At 38.1% G+C, this 17,078-nt stretch overlaps 1 protein-coding gene across 6 annotated transcripts in view; it reads right to left on the reverse strand.

Annotated features, from left to right (window-relative positions):
- Positions 1-16,824, reverse strand: part of si:ch211-200p22.4 (phosphatidylinositol-binding clathrin assembly protein) — a 57,671-nt gene extending 40,847 nt beyond the window's left edge. For 2 of the 6 annotated variants that reach the window (XM_052561484.1, XM_052561482.1), the window contains exon 1: positions 15,442-16,823. In XM_052561484.1, coding sequence (XP_052417444.1) covers positions 15,442-15,571 — 130 coding nt within the window. In that variant the 5' untranslated portion in view covers positions 15,572-16,823. Of the gene's footprint in view, positions 1-15,441 lie in introns of all 6 variants that reach the window. The other 4 variants (XM_052561487.1, XM_052561483.1, XM_052561486.1 and 1 more) reach the window with 3 other exon arrangements.
- Positions 16,825-17,078: the final 254 nt, after the last annotated feature.

Genomic DNA, 17,078 nt, shown 5'->3' on the forward strand with positions numbered 1-17,078 from the left:
GTCCTGTTGTTAATTTTTAAAGTTAACATTTTCATAATTAACTAAGAAGTGTCCCTGTATAATTTACATCACTGAAAGGATTGTTAAACCAAAAACAAGCTTTCATTATTTACTCACTTTTACATTGCTTCAAACCTGTATGTCTTTTTGTCTTCTGTTGAACAGACTGATAAGATATTCTGAAGAATTTATGGTTGGGGGGGGGGGGGGGGGCAATTGGTCAACCAATAGTGGATTTTACTGATACCAACAGCTAGACTGGACCACAAATGATTGATACAGATTAATCAAAAAAAAAAAAAAAACTGAACCTGTACTATGCTATAAATTAATACAAATATTAAATATAAATGTAATTATCATTAAAGCTAGTTCATGGTTTATTAACTAATGTTAACAGAAGCAAGTTTAAACAAAATTCTGAGGAAAAAAAGCAGACGAGTTGATTTCTTACCAGGATTATGAGATATAATCTGGGAAATGCAAGAAAAAAATAACTTAGAATTTTGAGATATAAATAGCTTCCGTAGACTGCTACATTAAAACTGCCATTTTCTTCCACCAGATATGCTCCACCCACAACAAAAAAAATGCCTGTGCTGTTTGCAAATACTGAAATTGGTCTTTACACAGCCCTAGTTGCTAGGGTGTTGTGGGTGGTTGCTAGGTTATTCTGGGTAGCTGCTTACTTGCCCAAGTGCAAAGAGCCCAGCCCTAAGTCTATTGATATTCTGGTCTCTAGATATGACTCCGGTCCCTCCTTATAATTATGTCTTTGGTATCTCCCGCCACAGGAAAAAAAATGAAAGTCTGTAAGTTTAGAAAAGTAATAGCACACAGAAGCACATTTTAAGGTATCATTCATGCCCATAGAACAAACGAGTTACGTGCCAGTACTTATAGTGAGCAACTATAATAGTACTGCAAACAGCATTAATAAATGTGTGCAATCCTGAAGATTCAAGTCAACTCCACTGAGTTATTCAGCCTCTCTTCCCAAGATTAATGCATATTCACGCAGTGTGACTACTATTAAAACATACTGCAGCCTGTTGGGGGATGAGTTACGAGATGGCTGTCTGTTCAGAAGTGTTTTCACCCATCTCTCTCTCTTTCTCTCTCTCTCCAGTCTAGAAATGCATCATGGCTTTTGCTCCAGCACTCGGTCTCTCTTTTCCTCTTTCTTGCTCGCTTTCTATTATGGTCAGAAGGACAGACTGCGAGCTGATTGGCTCCTTTGGGAGGGAGTAGGAGGGAAAGAGAAAGAGAGTGAAAAACTAGTCTAAAGTGAGGATATGTGCTGATTTAATCAGATAAAACCAAACACATTTGGTGGTATTGATCACAAAGTCCACTGTCCTTAACAGAAAAAGATTGAGAGAGGCATAAATAACCAAGAAACTCCCCATTCCAGCTTACAATTTGAAGCAAAGATAATATATGTGTAGGGGTGTGCCGGTTTCAGAATTGGTGATGACGGTTATGACGTGAGTCAAATGTGACGGTTCATAACATAACCATCTGGGGGGGGGGGGGGGGGTCTCTGCTCGGTAAAGGGGCAGAGATTTCAGACCTCCGTTTATTAAGGAGATCTGTCACAAAACTCATCATCCGCGCCAAAGTTTTTTGAGCAAATTTCAAAGCCGCACCCGCCCGCCATCCGCTGATTGTTTTGCGGTCTATGGACGATGCAATGCTTTGCTGATGCGAGCCTCAAAAAAAAAAAAGCCATGCAATGCTAATGTATGAGGCATAGGCCTACGCTGAGTTTCATTTACGATGAGATGCGCTCTAGTTCACGGTGCAGTGCAAGTGAACGCGGCGCGCTGGTGCTTCCATGTCACGGTTATCATTGCCTGCTATATTTTCTTTTTATTTATTAAAATACATGCAATTGGTTGATGAAACATTTATTAAAATTAAGATAAAATTTGTACAAAACGAAATTCGTTTTTAAGAAAGGTTTTCTACAAAGCAAAATTTAATGAAGTGGTAAATATCATGTCTGACGATTTTCAAAACTTCATTAAGTGGTAAAAACCATGTCTCCCGATATATTGCGCATCTTATGATCCTATCTAAAAAATGAAAAAAAAATTTGATAAAAAATTTTGTACAAAATATTTTAATGACACTGTTAATGCCGGTCTCACGGTTATATACTAACTAGGGATGCACCGAAATTTCGGCCACCGAAAATTTTCGGCCGAAAATGGCCTTTTCGGTTTTCGGCCGATAGACTTTTATCACCGAAACAACACGGCCGAAATGTTGTGATGACGCAAACAGAAACCGCGACCTGCACGTGCACCTGCATAGCAAAGACCACGAGCTCCACGCGACATTCATTTAACACCAGTGAGAACATTGTCTCTCTTCGTATTCCTTTATTCGCAGCACTAAAGCGTCTCCTAACAAAGAGATTAAGACGGACCACGAAGTAAAAACAAAGAAAAGTACAGTCTTATAGAGTTTGTTAGCACACGTCTCACTGAGATCTTTTCGGATCCTCTGCACTTCATCGCGAATGTGCTTGATCCGCGTTATAAAGAACATTACTTGGATGCGGAAATAAGGCAGCGCGCACGAGAAATGATCCAGGCCGCGCTGGATGCGGAGAACCCGCGTGGAGACGGAGAAGCGCCAAGCGCAGGAGACAGATCAGAGCGCAGAAAAAAAGACTGGTCTCTGCACCAGATGAGTGGCATGCACCATCGTTGTCTGATATGTTCAGTGGAATTCTGCAAGAAAGTGCCTCAAATAATAATAATACGTTGGCTATTTTGTTCTTATACACACACACAAACATATATACATACATAATATCAGATTGTAGCCATATTTATGCTAGATTTTCTGCTAGATTTCTGCTTTAATTTGATAAAAATGTTTATTTATGCCCTGGCCCTATTTAAATACACTCTCTCAAATATGGCTCAAATGTCAGGCAGATGACAAGCTCAACTGCTCAACAGCTAGATGGTTATCTGTCTGAAGTCCCCATCCCCAGAAGTGATAACAGTCTTGCCTATACTGGAGAAGTGATGCACTTTCTAGTCCTACATAGAAAAATTTCAAATGCACTTCACCTAAATGCACTTTGTTTTTATGAGAGAACAGTTCATTTTAAAACCTTTCTGCAGGCCAGTAGGCCTGTACATTATTATTAAATATACACATGAGTGGGATAAATTTTTAGTTTGAATTTTATTTTATACTGTGCATTGTTGCAATGTGCTTAATAAATATTTACATCATTTGTAATTATGTATTTTTATGGTTTTTTTTTAATAAGTTATGTAATTGTAATTATCTTTGAAACTTTAATATTAATTTATGCAATTGCAATGTCTTAATTTTAGTAAAGTTAGTACACGGTCATAGCAATAAATGCAATGGTACTAATAATTGGCATAATTTATTTCGGTGTTTCGGTTTCGGTTTTCGGCCTTGGTTTTCTCTTTTTCGGTTTTCGGTTTCGGCCAAGAATTTTCATTTCGGTGCATCCCTAATACTAACCGTCACACCCCTATATATGTGGTAGTACACCTTTGGACATGAGTTTGAGACACTGCATATATAACACCAATATTATATTAACTATCGTATCAATCATTTTAATGTAAGCATCAGTACTTTTTTTTTTTTTTTTTTTTAAGAGTGCATTCTTAAACATTTAGGCTGCCTAATTAAGCAAAAACTATTAAATAGGCATTTGCCAGTCCAGTTAGAGATACTTCTTCAGTCAGGTTATAACATATGAATTTTACTACAAGTGCATTAAAAACTTCTAGATGAAAAAAACGAGATGCCAATAAAATATCTAAAATGTGCATTAAAAACATACACTGGCTTAATGTGGATAAATTAGTTGCACATAAAATGCTGTAGTCACACTCACAGCATCAGTTCAAGCAATATTGGAATTACATCTCATCCTCACTAAACTCATAATTTCAATTTATAAACTCAGAATTTTTCAGAGAGCTCCGACTTGTACCACCTGACCAGGGGCCTCTGTACCATGATGGTAGCTGAACAAATTCAGAGTTACAGGATTAGTTTTGAGATGACAAAACCAAACCTCTCCAGTCCGACTTTGTTGGTACCATGATGCTGTTCATCAACTTTCTTTGTCAACTCAGGCTTTGATCCTGAATTTGTGGAGCACGTGCACATGAATGTGTGAAATCACTGGCGAACAGCCAATCATGAGCCTTGCAACACAAAGCAAGTTTGATTTACTTTTATTGCGAGAGACCCAGTGAGATTCAAAACTAAAGGTTAAAGGTTTTGCTAAAGGTTAAGACATTGAAGAATATGACAAATTTAAATGTCATATGAAAAATGAAGGAGGACAAATTTAGGGTGGCCATATGGAAGGACATTGTAGCCGGAGCTACTTCTCTCTGTTTATGTCTATGAAGAATCACAAAGGTACTGGGTTACTCCGCCGCGGTACCCCTGAAGCAATCTAAAATAGTCAGTCAACACTTATTATAGGTGTACCCTAGTGATTCTTACCGGGCGGTAAGAAACCACCAATCAGGGCTGCGGTCCGTAACTTTTTTTTGGATACAAGTATACAAAATGTATATAATAAGCGAGTACACCATGAATCCATTTTCCAAACCGTGTTTTTAGCTTGTCCTGAATCACTAGGGTGCACCTATAATAAGTGTTTATATTCGGACTATTTTAGATTGCTTCAGGGGTACCGTGGCGGAGTAACCCAGTACCTTTGTGATTCTTCATAGACATAAACAGAGAGAAGTAGCTCCAGCTACAATGTCCTTCCGCAACACACAAGCAGTTCTGTTTATTAACCGCTAGAGCGTCAAAAGTTACCGACTGCAGCTTTAAAGCCAAACTTCAGTTTTTATTTTTTTGCATTAGTGACATCGTTAAGTCATCGATGTCATCGACGCAAAATATGAGCATCGATTCGTTATCCTGTTTTTATTTCTCTAAAAAACGTTTGCAAAACATTTACCTTATGTGCGCTGAATATACGGGATGGCCGGATCAACATTCTGTCCAACGTTATATAACCAGTCCAGGGGTTTTTCTGCATTGATCTTTTCTTCAAGGCTTCAAGGTTTTATTAAATGCTATCTCTATACAAGTGCAAAGTAATGCATTCTTAGTCAGTCTTTTATTTTGTAATTTTAAAGAGCAATAAACAAATATTGCAATGTTACGGAATTCATGTTTTTTTCATTCAGATATGTAAATCAACATGTATAAATTGTTAGTAGTCAATGAATGGGGAGAATCGGTCTGAAAAAATTAATCGTTAGATTTATCGATGCATCAAAAAAATAATTGCTAGATAAATCGTTTAAAAAATAATAGTTTATCCCAGGCCTAGTTACTATGGTAATGAATGTCGCTAAAAGCCAAACCACTTACTTGGTACCTAAAACACAGTATTGGTGCAAACTAACCTGAAATTTACCTGGCTAGCCAGCTAATCTAGCTTCATGGTACAGGCCCCAGCTTCAAAGGTAGAGGAGTAGTTCTGATATTATTTGTTTACAATTAACCCATTGACTGTACTGTTTATTTCTTAAACTGATACTCCAACCCAAAATGAAAATATTGTAATTATCACTTACCCCCATGTTGTTCAAAACCCGTAAAAGCTTAGTTTGTCTTCAGAACACAATTTAAGATATGTTGGATTAAAACTGGGAGGCTTGTGACTGTCCCATTAACTGCCAAGTAAATTACACTGCCAATGTCCAGAAAAGTATGAAAAACATCATCAGAATAGTCTATCTACCATCAGTGATTCAACCGTAATGTTATGAAGTGATGAGAACACTTTTTGTATGTGAAGAAAACATTTATTCAACAAGTCGTGTGACGTGTCCACTGGTGGTGGATGAGGAGATACCCTCTGACTATGTAAAGCGCTTTGAGTGCCTAGAAAAGCGCTATATAAATGTAAGGAAATATTATTATTATTATTTATTATTATTAAAATGTTCAACATGGATGGAAACAGCTTTTGAGATGCCGTACTTGACAAAACCAAAGCAAACTGCTTGAGAGAAACTAAAAACGCAGATTTGGTCTTTCTAGTTTCAATTGCGATCAAATTAAATCATTACACAACATTGATACTAATCTCCAATTTGCAAGGCTTCTGTGAGTCACATACTGTAATCATAAAAGTGGATTCCCAGAGCAACTGAGAAAAGGTAGCGCTTCACACCACAGACTTTAAATAGACTTTCTGACAGTCTTTCACTAAAACAGACAATAACACTTCCACGTTATCCCTTACAAACACACACACCTGCACGGCTCCATGCTAAGATGTGTGCATCGGTGCACGAAATGAGGTGCAGTGGCAAGAATCGAATCCAAGAGAAGAGGTGGAAGAAAATTGTGGCCCAGTGATGTCACTGCAGTGCAGCAAATGAAGAGGCTATGAGCGATGAGGTCACCCATCTTCACTCAGTCTATGTCAAAGTCTTATTGTTAGACTGACAGACAATGAAACCATCCATTGAAAACATCCATACAGGGCTGAGCCTGCCACCAGTTGGAAATGACAGAGGCTAAAAAATCCTTTTTGGATTTGCAACGCACACGTCCCCATAATTGGCCGGAAGAGACTGGTTTTGATTTAAAAACAGCTCTTTGGAAGAATGAAAAATGAGCAAAATTACAAATTAAAGTGCTTTTGATTCAAAGCATGATTATTCTCTGCAGTGCCCGGGCTTACAAATTAATCAGAATTGAGCCTTGATGAGGAACAGGAAGTTTGGCAGGAAGCCTTTCTTGTGTGTGTGTGTGTGTGTGTGTATGAGGAAGTAAATTGACCAGGTGGCCTGACAGTCTGTCCAGCTGTCAGCCAGAAGACCATAGCTGGTGCTCACCTCTGAACAGTCACAGCTGCCATGCTAATTACCTGTTCCAACCGTACTAATCACTGACTCCAGGTCAGTCCTGCATGACCCCCTACTTTAGGAGAACTGGCCCATAATGCACTAAATGTGGACTGGGAACTGACATTTCAGAGTATAGCAATGGTTTATTGCACAAAAGTCTAAGTTAAAAATCTATATTTTTAGTTCAATAAGTGTTTTTGGCAAAACAGACTGACCAGCAGTCAGTGCAAGTCTGCTGAGGCCATCCTTAAAAATATTCTTGTTTGCCGTTTCCAGAACGACCCTGTCAATTTAGGACAGACTCAAATTTTATTTTTTTGCTTTTAGTCCGAACGACTTGCCGGTTGTAAATTTACGTTATGACAGACCAATTTTTTTTTTTTTACTCAAACAACTAATAGAAAAGCAATAAAATAATATTAATTATATTTTAGTAAGTATTGTAAATGTATAAATTGCCTAGGCCTACATACAAATGAAGGCGACGTTCTTTCTTTTAAATAAAAACCTGTGGCATCATCTAGGCTTATAACAGTACCTCATTTTTTTTCTTCAAATGAATGCACCTGAAATTCATTCAATAAACATGTTTTTGACAAAGATTTCAATTTGTTTGTGGTCTATATAGGCTGCACCGATGACACCGGTTGAAGACTGAGTCAGTGATGTCACGATATGCTAATGTGTTTAAATTCATACCTACGTAATCACCAAAATGTTACTTTTTTTTTTTTTTTACTTTAAAACTTAAGGGTTTTTGTGCTACAATAAACATGCTGGAACTATAGTTTTTTATGCATCACTGTGTACAAACTCACTAGTTTTATTGCTCTACGATGAAGTAGCAATTCAGTACGTCTTGGGCCAAGTAGTGAAGTTCAAAGAAGCTGAATGAGAAGCTAGTTACTAAATGATTGCAATTTCAGTTCACAACAACACAAAATTAAAATATTAATGTATCCTGATCCAGACGTCAATATTTGTACTGACAAGCTGATTCCCATAACAGTAATGAGCATTTGAGCATCCATCACCCCAGATTTTTTGTCATTGTTTTAAAAGCAAAAACTGTCCTAAGATTCAAATTCTGAATCTGAAGGGACCACAAAACAGATTTCAGGATAGTAATTAGGGAACAATGTAACCACTAGGCAATTTTTGTTGTGTGGTGTTTAGCCACGTTTACTGACAAGAGGGAACTCAAATGGAAGAGCACAAAAAGGTTTATTACATCAATGAAAGACAATATCAAAAGGATAGCAGTTTCCTTTGTGGAAAAGCTGATCACTCAGATTAGAGGGCATCCAGACCTGTTGAGATTTTTCTCTCTGCTCAAAAACAAATGCTAACCTCAATAACCTGCAGATAAGAACAGCAAACTGTTTTGAATTTAATGAGCGCACAGTCTTTTATCGGCTAACAGCTTCAGCTAGCTTGAAGGAGAATTATTCTCCAAATAAACGTCTGTGCTCACACTGTCTGGGGAACCTGGGACCTCTATTAAAAATAGCTGGGTTCTTTTTTGAGAGATTGTTTGCTATGTCTGTATCCCTGCCTCCATTTCCTTCCCAGCTGTGTGTTGATGGCCTTTGTTGCTGTGATTGTAAATTATGCTTATCTGGGGTCAGTTTGGTGGATGGTCCTGTAACAATCAAGCGGAAATATGGTGAGACGAGGTTAGTCTTTGAGCAGTGCTATAAGAACATAAATGTGATGACGGTGTCATTTTTGTAAACTGGTCTATAAGGGATTCCTGGACAGTGAGTTCAGTAACAGTTCTGTGGAATACCGCAGCCACTCCTCACGTCATTCCCATATTTTTCCCTCTCGCTCTCTTTTTCACCAGCACAGATTTACAGCTAATTAGCAACTTGGAAATACAGTTTGAAAAATTATGTAAAGCTCTAGTCTTTAATAAAAAGCAAAACAGAAAGCCACACAATCATATCAGTACACACTTTATTTCTCACACAGTCAGAGAAAATGTTAAGGCAATGAAAACCAGAAAAACTGCATGACTGCTGATGCATTAATGTTGGTATGAATTTAAAAAAGACAATTTGTCTAGCTTATGGAAAGTTTAATCATTTTTATTTAATTTGGTGTCTAAATCCTAATTTTAATAATTATTCTTCTCAGACTTCAAACGTACTATTTGGGTCAGTCTGTTTTTGTGAGGTCAATGATAGTTTTGTGCAATAAAATGTTATAGTTATGTATCTGAATTTGATAATATGTAGTTTTAGACATATAGCCATGACAACAACAAAAAAAGAGCTCTGAGAATTCTCTCCTCTGAGATGCGTCATAAATAAAGTCCCATGTTTTGCAGAGATGTCGGAATAAGAGCCAAGGTGCTCTTATAAGGTACAAAACAAGCTATCAAACCGAGCCAACGGCCCTCAGCAACTATAAATAGGCCACATCAGCACTAGAAGTGTGAGAGGCACAGAAGCAATGTGTCATGCAGCAGGTATAAGCTCTCTTATAGTGGTGCAGTTGTGTCCTCACACTGAATGATGCTCAGCAAACATTGATCAACTGCTTCTCCTTCCTTAAAAAACTCCATTACCGAATACTGTACTTCAAAGGCATCCTCTTTTATCAGTTTAAGTACCTCAGCTCCTGAGTCTATTTCTCCTTACTTGCTTCTCAAGCAATACTACATCCATCATCCACAAAATTACAATGAGTTCATAAGTAAAAGCTACTTATCTGTGGAGTAGATTGCTCTTGTGAAGCAGATGGCTGTAAACAGTGGACCAAGCATCCTGAAGGGTAATCTGTATTCTGAATGGCTGGGTGGTATTTCCCCAGACATGCTTGAGAATGGCTGTTTTGTCTTTGCTGCGCAGCATTATTTCAGCGGTCTGGTTCAAAATCAGCAGCACTTCACCTTTAACCCTAACACAATCCAGACTAAGATTGCTGCTAGTTGAATAGTCTCACGATTATTGATTAGGGCTGTAAAGCTTGGTTTAAGCATGTGCTAAACTATACATTTGAATGCAATCAGTCTGGTGGGTTTACTGAAAGACTTCAAAAAGTCCCATACAATAATTAGGCAGCTCCTTCGGCTTCTCCTAAACAAGTTGGGGGCTGTTTATATTTATCTGTTTATATCTGACACCTGACATTTTTAACCTGTGCGTCATAAGAATGCAACACTCATGACAAGGCAAAAAATAACACAAGATCCAAGGCAACTGCCAAATAACAAGATCTAAAATATATATTTCCAAGAACATTCTAAAACTACTCCGCTATTTGGAAACTGCTTATTTTTTCTCAAACTTAAAGCTCCAATCCGTAACTTTCTTTGGTTAAAAATGATCTGGAATCAATATTTGAGCAAGTTAACCAGCCCATGTTCAAAACTATCGCCTTACTTTAGCCCGATTGACAACGGTTATCTTATAATGTTTTCTAATTTGAGTGATACGGGTAGGTTTTCACAGGAAATTCGAGCATGCTGCCTCGACATTACGTCACGTCTGTAAACATAAAGAAGTTGTCCCAGTTTCTAGGCAATCGCATGCGAGGATCCTGCAGGTGGCAGATCGTTTATAGCCTTTTCTCACAGCAGCTAGAATAATTAAACGTATCATTTTGAAGGTGGATTGTTATCCAGAAAGGATTGTGTGTTTATGAAACACATATGCATTAAATTTAATTATATTCCAGTTTTAAATGTGCTTCGGATTACAGATAGCCAGGGATTACACAAGATTTGTATTTTAAAGACAACCAGTTTGAAGGGAGCAAAGTTTGCTTATTGGGTTAAAAGAAGTTCTTAATATGATAATTACATTAAAAAAATTTTATGAAATTTTTTTTCCAAAGCGACTTACAGTGCATTCAGGCTATCAATTTTTACCTATCATGTGTTTCCCGGGGAATCGAACCCCCAACCTTGCGATTGCCTGCTTGCTAACGCAACGCTCTACCACTTGAGCTATAATAATAATAATAATAATAATTAGACTTTACAGAAATTTAAATCTACACGCTTATACACACTATACTCGTAGGCACGCAATGCTGATGTTTTTAGCATTAATAATTTGAGAAAAGTATAAAAATAATAATAATTTGCATGGTTTGATGTGATATGAGTTCATGTAAATCAAATCACCATTGGTAATGTCAGCACAAACTATTGTAATGTTTTTTCTTCAGTTGGTCAAAACAAACATGGCAGACTTGTTACTTGTTAAGATGACAATTTCTGGTGAAAATTCTTATTTGTGTCATATATTCCAAGACGTAGGCTAGAATCTGTGATCGCGAAGTACAGCAAATATCCACACAGGTGCGGTGACTGACTCCTGCCACACATACTCCTCAAAATATTAGATTCATCCGCATTGGAGCCGCGCTAGAGCACAATCCACGCAAGGAAGCAGTTACAGTTGCAGCTTTTTAAACAGAGATGGCCACAAAGAGGCAAAACTTTGCTTGACTGCAGCAGCACAGATTTAAACCAATCAGGCAGAAAGGAGCTAAACAACCATAAAGTGAAATTAATATGGTTTGTTTTTATTCCGTATTTAAGAAGCATGCAACTCCAAAATACATTTCTAGCTGAACTTGAGAAAATTTTGCTTACTAATAATGGTTTGAAATGGCTGTCAAAATTATAATGCCACAAACCTTGCAGTCTTTACCAAATCAGTTTCCCAGGGAACTGATAAAATCTAGTGCAACCTGACACCCCAAATGTACATAAAAAGAAATAATCTGTTGATTACAGACAGCCTTTATCATTTTTCTGTTACAAAGTGATCAAGAGGACCTGTAAATGGCTGTAAAAAGCTGGAAACAGTTCCTCATTTAGTTTATTTGTTAGAATGCAAGACCAAGCACAGATTTCAGTTCAGAACAATAAGGCTCAAGTGTCCCACTCACTGCTTCCGAAGAGGTCAGGGTGCAAAATCTGTTTGTTGACTCAGTAAAAATCTCACTGCTGTTTGCACAGAACAGGAAAGTGAATGCAAACTGGACAAAACTAAATAAAAGATAGAACCTTCAAAAAGAGGGAAAAAAAATGCCATAACTTCTTTGTCAGCTATCTACATTTCCAGTCTGACAGATTGCTTTAGCCAAAATGATAAAGCAACGGAAAAACACAGGGCTTATTCTAAACTACAATAAATAACAGGGATGCACGGATATTACAAATCTGGCTGATACACATAAGCCATTAAAGTTATTGCAAATAACTGATAAATAACTGCATACTATTTTCTCTAAATAAAAAAACGTGTCATGCAATAAATGAATTTGAGCAATACATTAACACCATAATTATATAGCTTTAAAAATATATCTATATTTGAGGTTCTCTGAATGTTACATTTAACTTTAACTGAATATTACAATGCCAAAAGTAATCTAAATATTAAAAACTGATACTTCCAATTTAAGTGAGCATTAAAAAAATTTAAAATCTAATTTCAGCCAATAACCAATATGCTACCAATGCATCCATAATACATAATTATGACGTACTGCATGTTGTCTTTATAACACGAAATCAAAACAACGTACGTCAAGTCAGGCTTGTGAAACTTCCCAATTCTGAAAACTGGTTTAAGCAAGTAATGCTTCTGGATAATAATACTTTTCTGCTTTAACAAAAAAGAGGAAGTTAGCAACAATTGACCTTCAATAATACTGTGTTGTGTTAAAGTTATAAAAAATATAGTATTACGCAGTGTTTGTAAGATTAAACCAGAAGCACTGGAGCTGGATAATCGGAACATTCTGCTGCTAGGCCACATAACAGGCGGCTGACACAGGAAACAAATCCAGACTAAACATGAAGCTGTGTTCTGCAAACATTGATGAATCAGACACACAAACACACAACAACCCAATCAGCCTTTATCATTTCCAAGCAAGTCAGGGGTTTTACAGCATGACAGGTGCCAAAGCAGCCAGACTCCTGCAGTTAAAGTTGCAATAGGTGATTGTCTTCAGAATTTTTTTTTTGTTTTACTGGTTGAAAGTCTCCTCACATCCTGATAGCAATCATTAAGTTAAGTGGTTTAAATTTATTTATCTGTATTTATATATTCTGTGGAAGGCGTAGGACCAAGAAATGTCCATCCAAATAAAACACTCGGTCAGAGCATTTTAAATAGCTTTCCTACCTGCCTGTAAATGTATGTATCTGCATACCTCTGTGCACCCTGCTCACGCAGAGACAGAATACGTTATTAGCGCATTCACGCACACTGTGCAGTAATAGCTAGAATGGCAGACAAACATCAACAACCCGGGCTTCCTTCCTGGTATTGTAGTTAGGGCTGGGACAACGCGTCGAGGTCATCGATGACGTCGACGCAAAAAATACGTCGACGCAAAATATGCGCATTGATTCGTTGACCTGTTTTTATTTCTTTAAAAAGTTTGCAAAACATTTACCTTATGTGCGCTGAATATACGCGATGGCTGGATCAACATTCTGTCCAACATTATATAACCAATCCAGGGGCTTTTCTGCATTGATCTTTTTATTTGGCGGCTGTCAAAGCCTTATTTGATCGCCGTGCCTGACAGGGCGCGTACGAGAGACAACAGGAGCGCTTCTTGCTCTCTTGTGCATATTAATCAAAATAATTAAACACGATATAAAAAGGGCGAAACACCCAAGTTTCACACGCGCTCGCGCACTCACAGTTTTCAAACTACACGAGCGCTCTCTCTCTCTCTCTCATATTAACCAAAATCATTAGACACAAAAAAAAAATGACAGAAAAAGGGCGTAACGCCAAAGTTTCACGTGGAGCATTCAGAGATTTTTTTTTTCTCCATGACAGGCTGCTGGCTCCCACTGTTAATTTTAATTTATTTATTTTTTTGGAAAAGCACTCTCTGTATTAGCTTAAAGCCCTCAAGTTTACATTGGTTACTGTATTTTTTCAATTGCTCTAAACAAGTATTTTGGGTGACCTTTTTATTGAATGCCAGACATCAAGTTGTTGTTATTTTCATCTGAAAGAAGAACTTTTTTTCAGTAAGCTAGGCCCTATGTGTTCAGTAAGCTTGTTACAGTAAGCTATGTGTTTTCAAGGCTTCAAAGTTTTATTGAATGCTATCTCTATACAAGTGCAAAGTAATGCATTCTTAGTCAGTCTTTTATATTGTAATTTTAAGAGCAATAAACATATATTGCAATGTTAAGGAATTCATGTTTTTTTTCATTCAGATATGTAAATCAACATGTATAAATTGGTAGTAGTCAATTAATGGGGAGATAATCAAAATCGAATCGGTTTGAAAAAATTAATCGTTAGATTAATCGATGCATCGAAAAAATAATCGCTAGATTAATTGTTTAAAAAATAATAGTTTATCCCAGCCCTAATTGTAGTACTTTTAAAGTTTCCTCGCTGGTTAATGACACATGATGTAGCCCAGTGGTTCCCAATTCCAGTGCTTGCGCAAATATTTTACACGTCTCACTTAGTTAACACACCCGATTCAGATGACCAACTCTAGCTACGTGAATGAACTGCATTCCAATTGAAATGATCCCTACACCATGTTCATTACTCCCTACTCCCGGAGCAGGGATTTACTTCACTTCAAAACATGGACTGGAAATGTAAACCGCTGATGTAGCCTATTGTAGTAATGTTGTCTCTGGTATTCTGGTCTGTGAGCATAAATGCGTTCAGGGGGCGTGGTTATGGATGTCGATTGCAGGGAGGGTGGGACGTTCGCATTCAGGTGCTTATCAGGCTAATGTTGGCATTTTCCAAGATCTCCTATTGCACCTTTAAAGGTCTAATAACAAATCCCTTGATGAAGAGCATTTTACACCTAGATGCATTTCTCTATGTTCAGTATCAGACACAAGTCGTGCAAATACTTTTTCAAAATCTTTTCCTCTATGCTGTAACACTGCCTATGCGATGATGAAACTGACATGCTGCATTCTGCATTAACTCTGCTTTTGTCAAAAGAATCAATGACTCAATGCTTCACTGCACACACGCTTGTATTGACCTTCACTGCTCTTACACAGTCTCGGCGATGACTGTTAAGGAGGGATCACACAAGACGTGAAGACATTACACACAACGCATGAATTCAACACGATGCATCAAAAATCCTGACAGCTGCGTTCTCTGATTCAAGTCGGAGCAGCCGCTTATTATGAAGCAGATATTAATATATTGAGGTTGATTGCACTGTGACATACCCTCTACAACACTACTGAATTAACACAAACAGCATAATAGAAAAATATCAAATGGGCCACAAATCTAGTGAATGACTGTATACTGCACACGTTAAAGTGGCATCAGCTCCTTCGAACTGACCGCGTCCAAAGACAGATCAGCATTCCCATCACGAGCACGTTCCAATTCATCACCAGTGTCCAGACAGCTGAGGATGTGCAAGGCTAGTAGAACTGCATGCCAGGGATGCAGTTAGTCTTTGAGCTTTTAAAAAAAGTGCTCTGGATGGAATACCTACGGAGAGACCGTGTGAAAAAAAAAAGAAAAAAATTATTTGGCATACTCACAATCGAGATGTTTCTTTTTGGGTCCACTGACTTCATGCGTTGTGGCCTTGCAGACGGCTTTGCTGATGGCTGATCCAGTCATGCTGTGCTGGGCCGCTGCGATGCGATCGGTGATGGACTGTCCTGACATTTTTATTTCAACTCTGAGATACGAAAAATTACCGCTAAACTTGACCTGGTCTCACTGAAAAGGTATATCTTTCCACGTTTTACAAAAATACACTAACGCGATACAAACTGTTGAGTTTGATACATTTCTAACCAGCCACCAAGTCAGCTGGCACTAATTCACACACTAGTAGCAAAAAAAGGAAGGAAAACTTGACCTAACTAGTAAAAATGTCACAACTAGATATGCCGTAACTACTTTGGAGGGGCGAACTGAGCTTTTGTTAGCTAATATTACTAATACAACGTTGGCACCAAGAGCAGAAACTGGAAATATTGAAGTCTGAAGATACAAAACAACTGTTGGAAAATGTCATAGCTATCAGTCAGGCCAGCTCAGAGGATTCAGGCAGAAAATATCACCTGCCAGCCAGCTTGAGCCTCACCAATACAGACCTTTTAAAAGAAAACAAACTGGATATGAGAAGAACCCACAGACTATCTTGAGATTAGATAGGCAAATCTGTTCTGTGGTTTTTCCTGTCTTTATAAACCTACTATTATTCTGGCAGCAAGCCCTAACCAGTCAAGAACTCTGAACAGGTTTGCTTGCGAGAAATATGCATAGACACACAAACCAAACCCTATGAAAGACTTGGGCAAAGAGGCGGTAAGAAAGCTGGATTAACTTAAAAATGTAACTATACCGGTAACAAAACAAAGGTATTATGTAAGCAATCTATTTAGGCGATTTATCTGATCGACAACCTAAACTATCTGCCCAGCCAGCTGAGTAGATAAATCACGTCTGAACTAACGTTAGCTCTCCAAGCTTCTCTTATATTAGACAACTAACGAACGTTACTAACAAAAACAATCCCGCGCGAGCCTAATCGATTCCTAGATAACACATAATATTCAAAAAGAGGAGTAAATATTGTTAAGAACAAGTCCAGCATGCATCCCGACGAGTACAGCTGAAAGTGTCCGGCTCAAGTTGGACTCCAGCCCGGTGAGCCAGCGCGTCTAACCGGATGCCTGGTTCTCTTCCTTTCCGTCCCGCTGAAAGTCTCCTTTTAGTCCGCGATAACGACACGGTTCCGCCTGTGGTTAGACCGAGAGACGTCGAGTAGCTCGGGACTGAACGAGGGGTGGTGTAGCTGTAAACCCCCCGTCTGACGCCGCGTCTGTAGCTGTGGTTTGAACTGTCAGCTCTACGTTATTCCGGTTTGCTAAAGAATGCGCTGGCGGAGCCGTTCAGGACAAAATGGCTTCGCTGTGATCAGGTGAACGAAAAGCTGCAGTCTGATTGGTCGGCGTTCACGAGCTCGTGGGAAACAGCATTGCCGCGCTTCACTTGGACTCTTGTTGTGATTCTTTTTTTCTTCTTCTTTTTTTTGACAGATGATCCATAAATAATTTGCATAAATGCCCCCGATGATTTCATAAAATGCTCTACATTTTGAATAAATGTAACGTATCCGTTTTATTTTATTTTTTAAACTTGTTTGTTTGTTTGGAATTGTTAG

This window comes from Carassius gibelio, chromosome B7, assembly GCF_023724105.1.
Source record: "Carassius gibelio isolate Cgi1373 ecotype wild population from Czech Republic chromosome B7, carGib1.2-hapl.c, whole genome shotgun sequence".
Classification (NCBI taxonomy): domain Eukaryota; kingdom Metazoa; phylum Chordata; class Actinopteri; order Cypriniformes; family Cyprinidae; genus Carassius; species Carassius gibelio.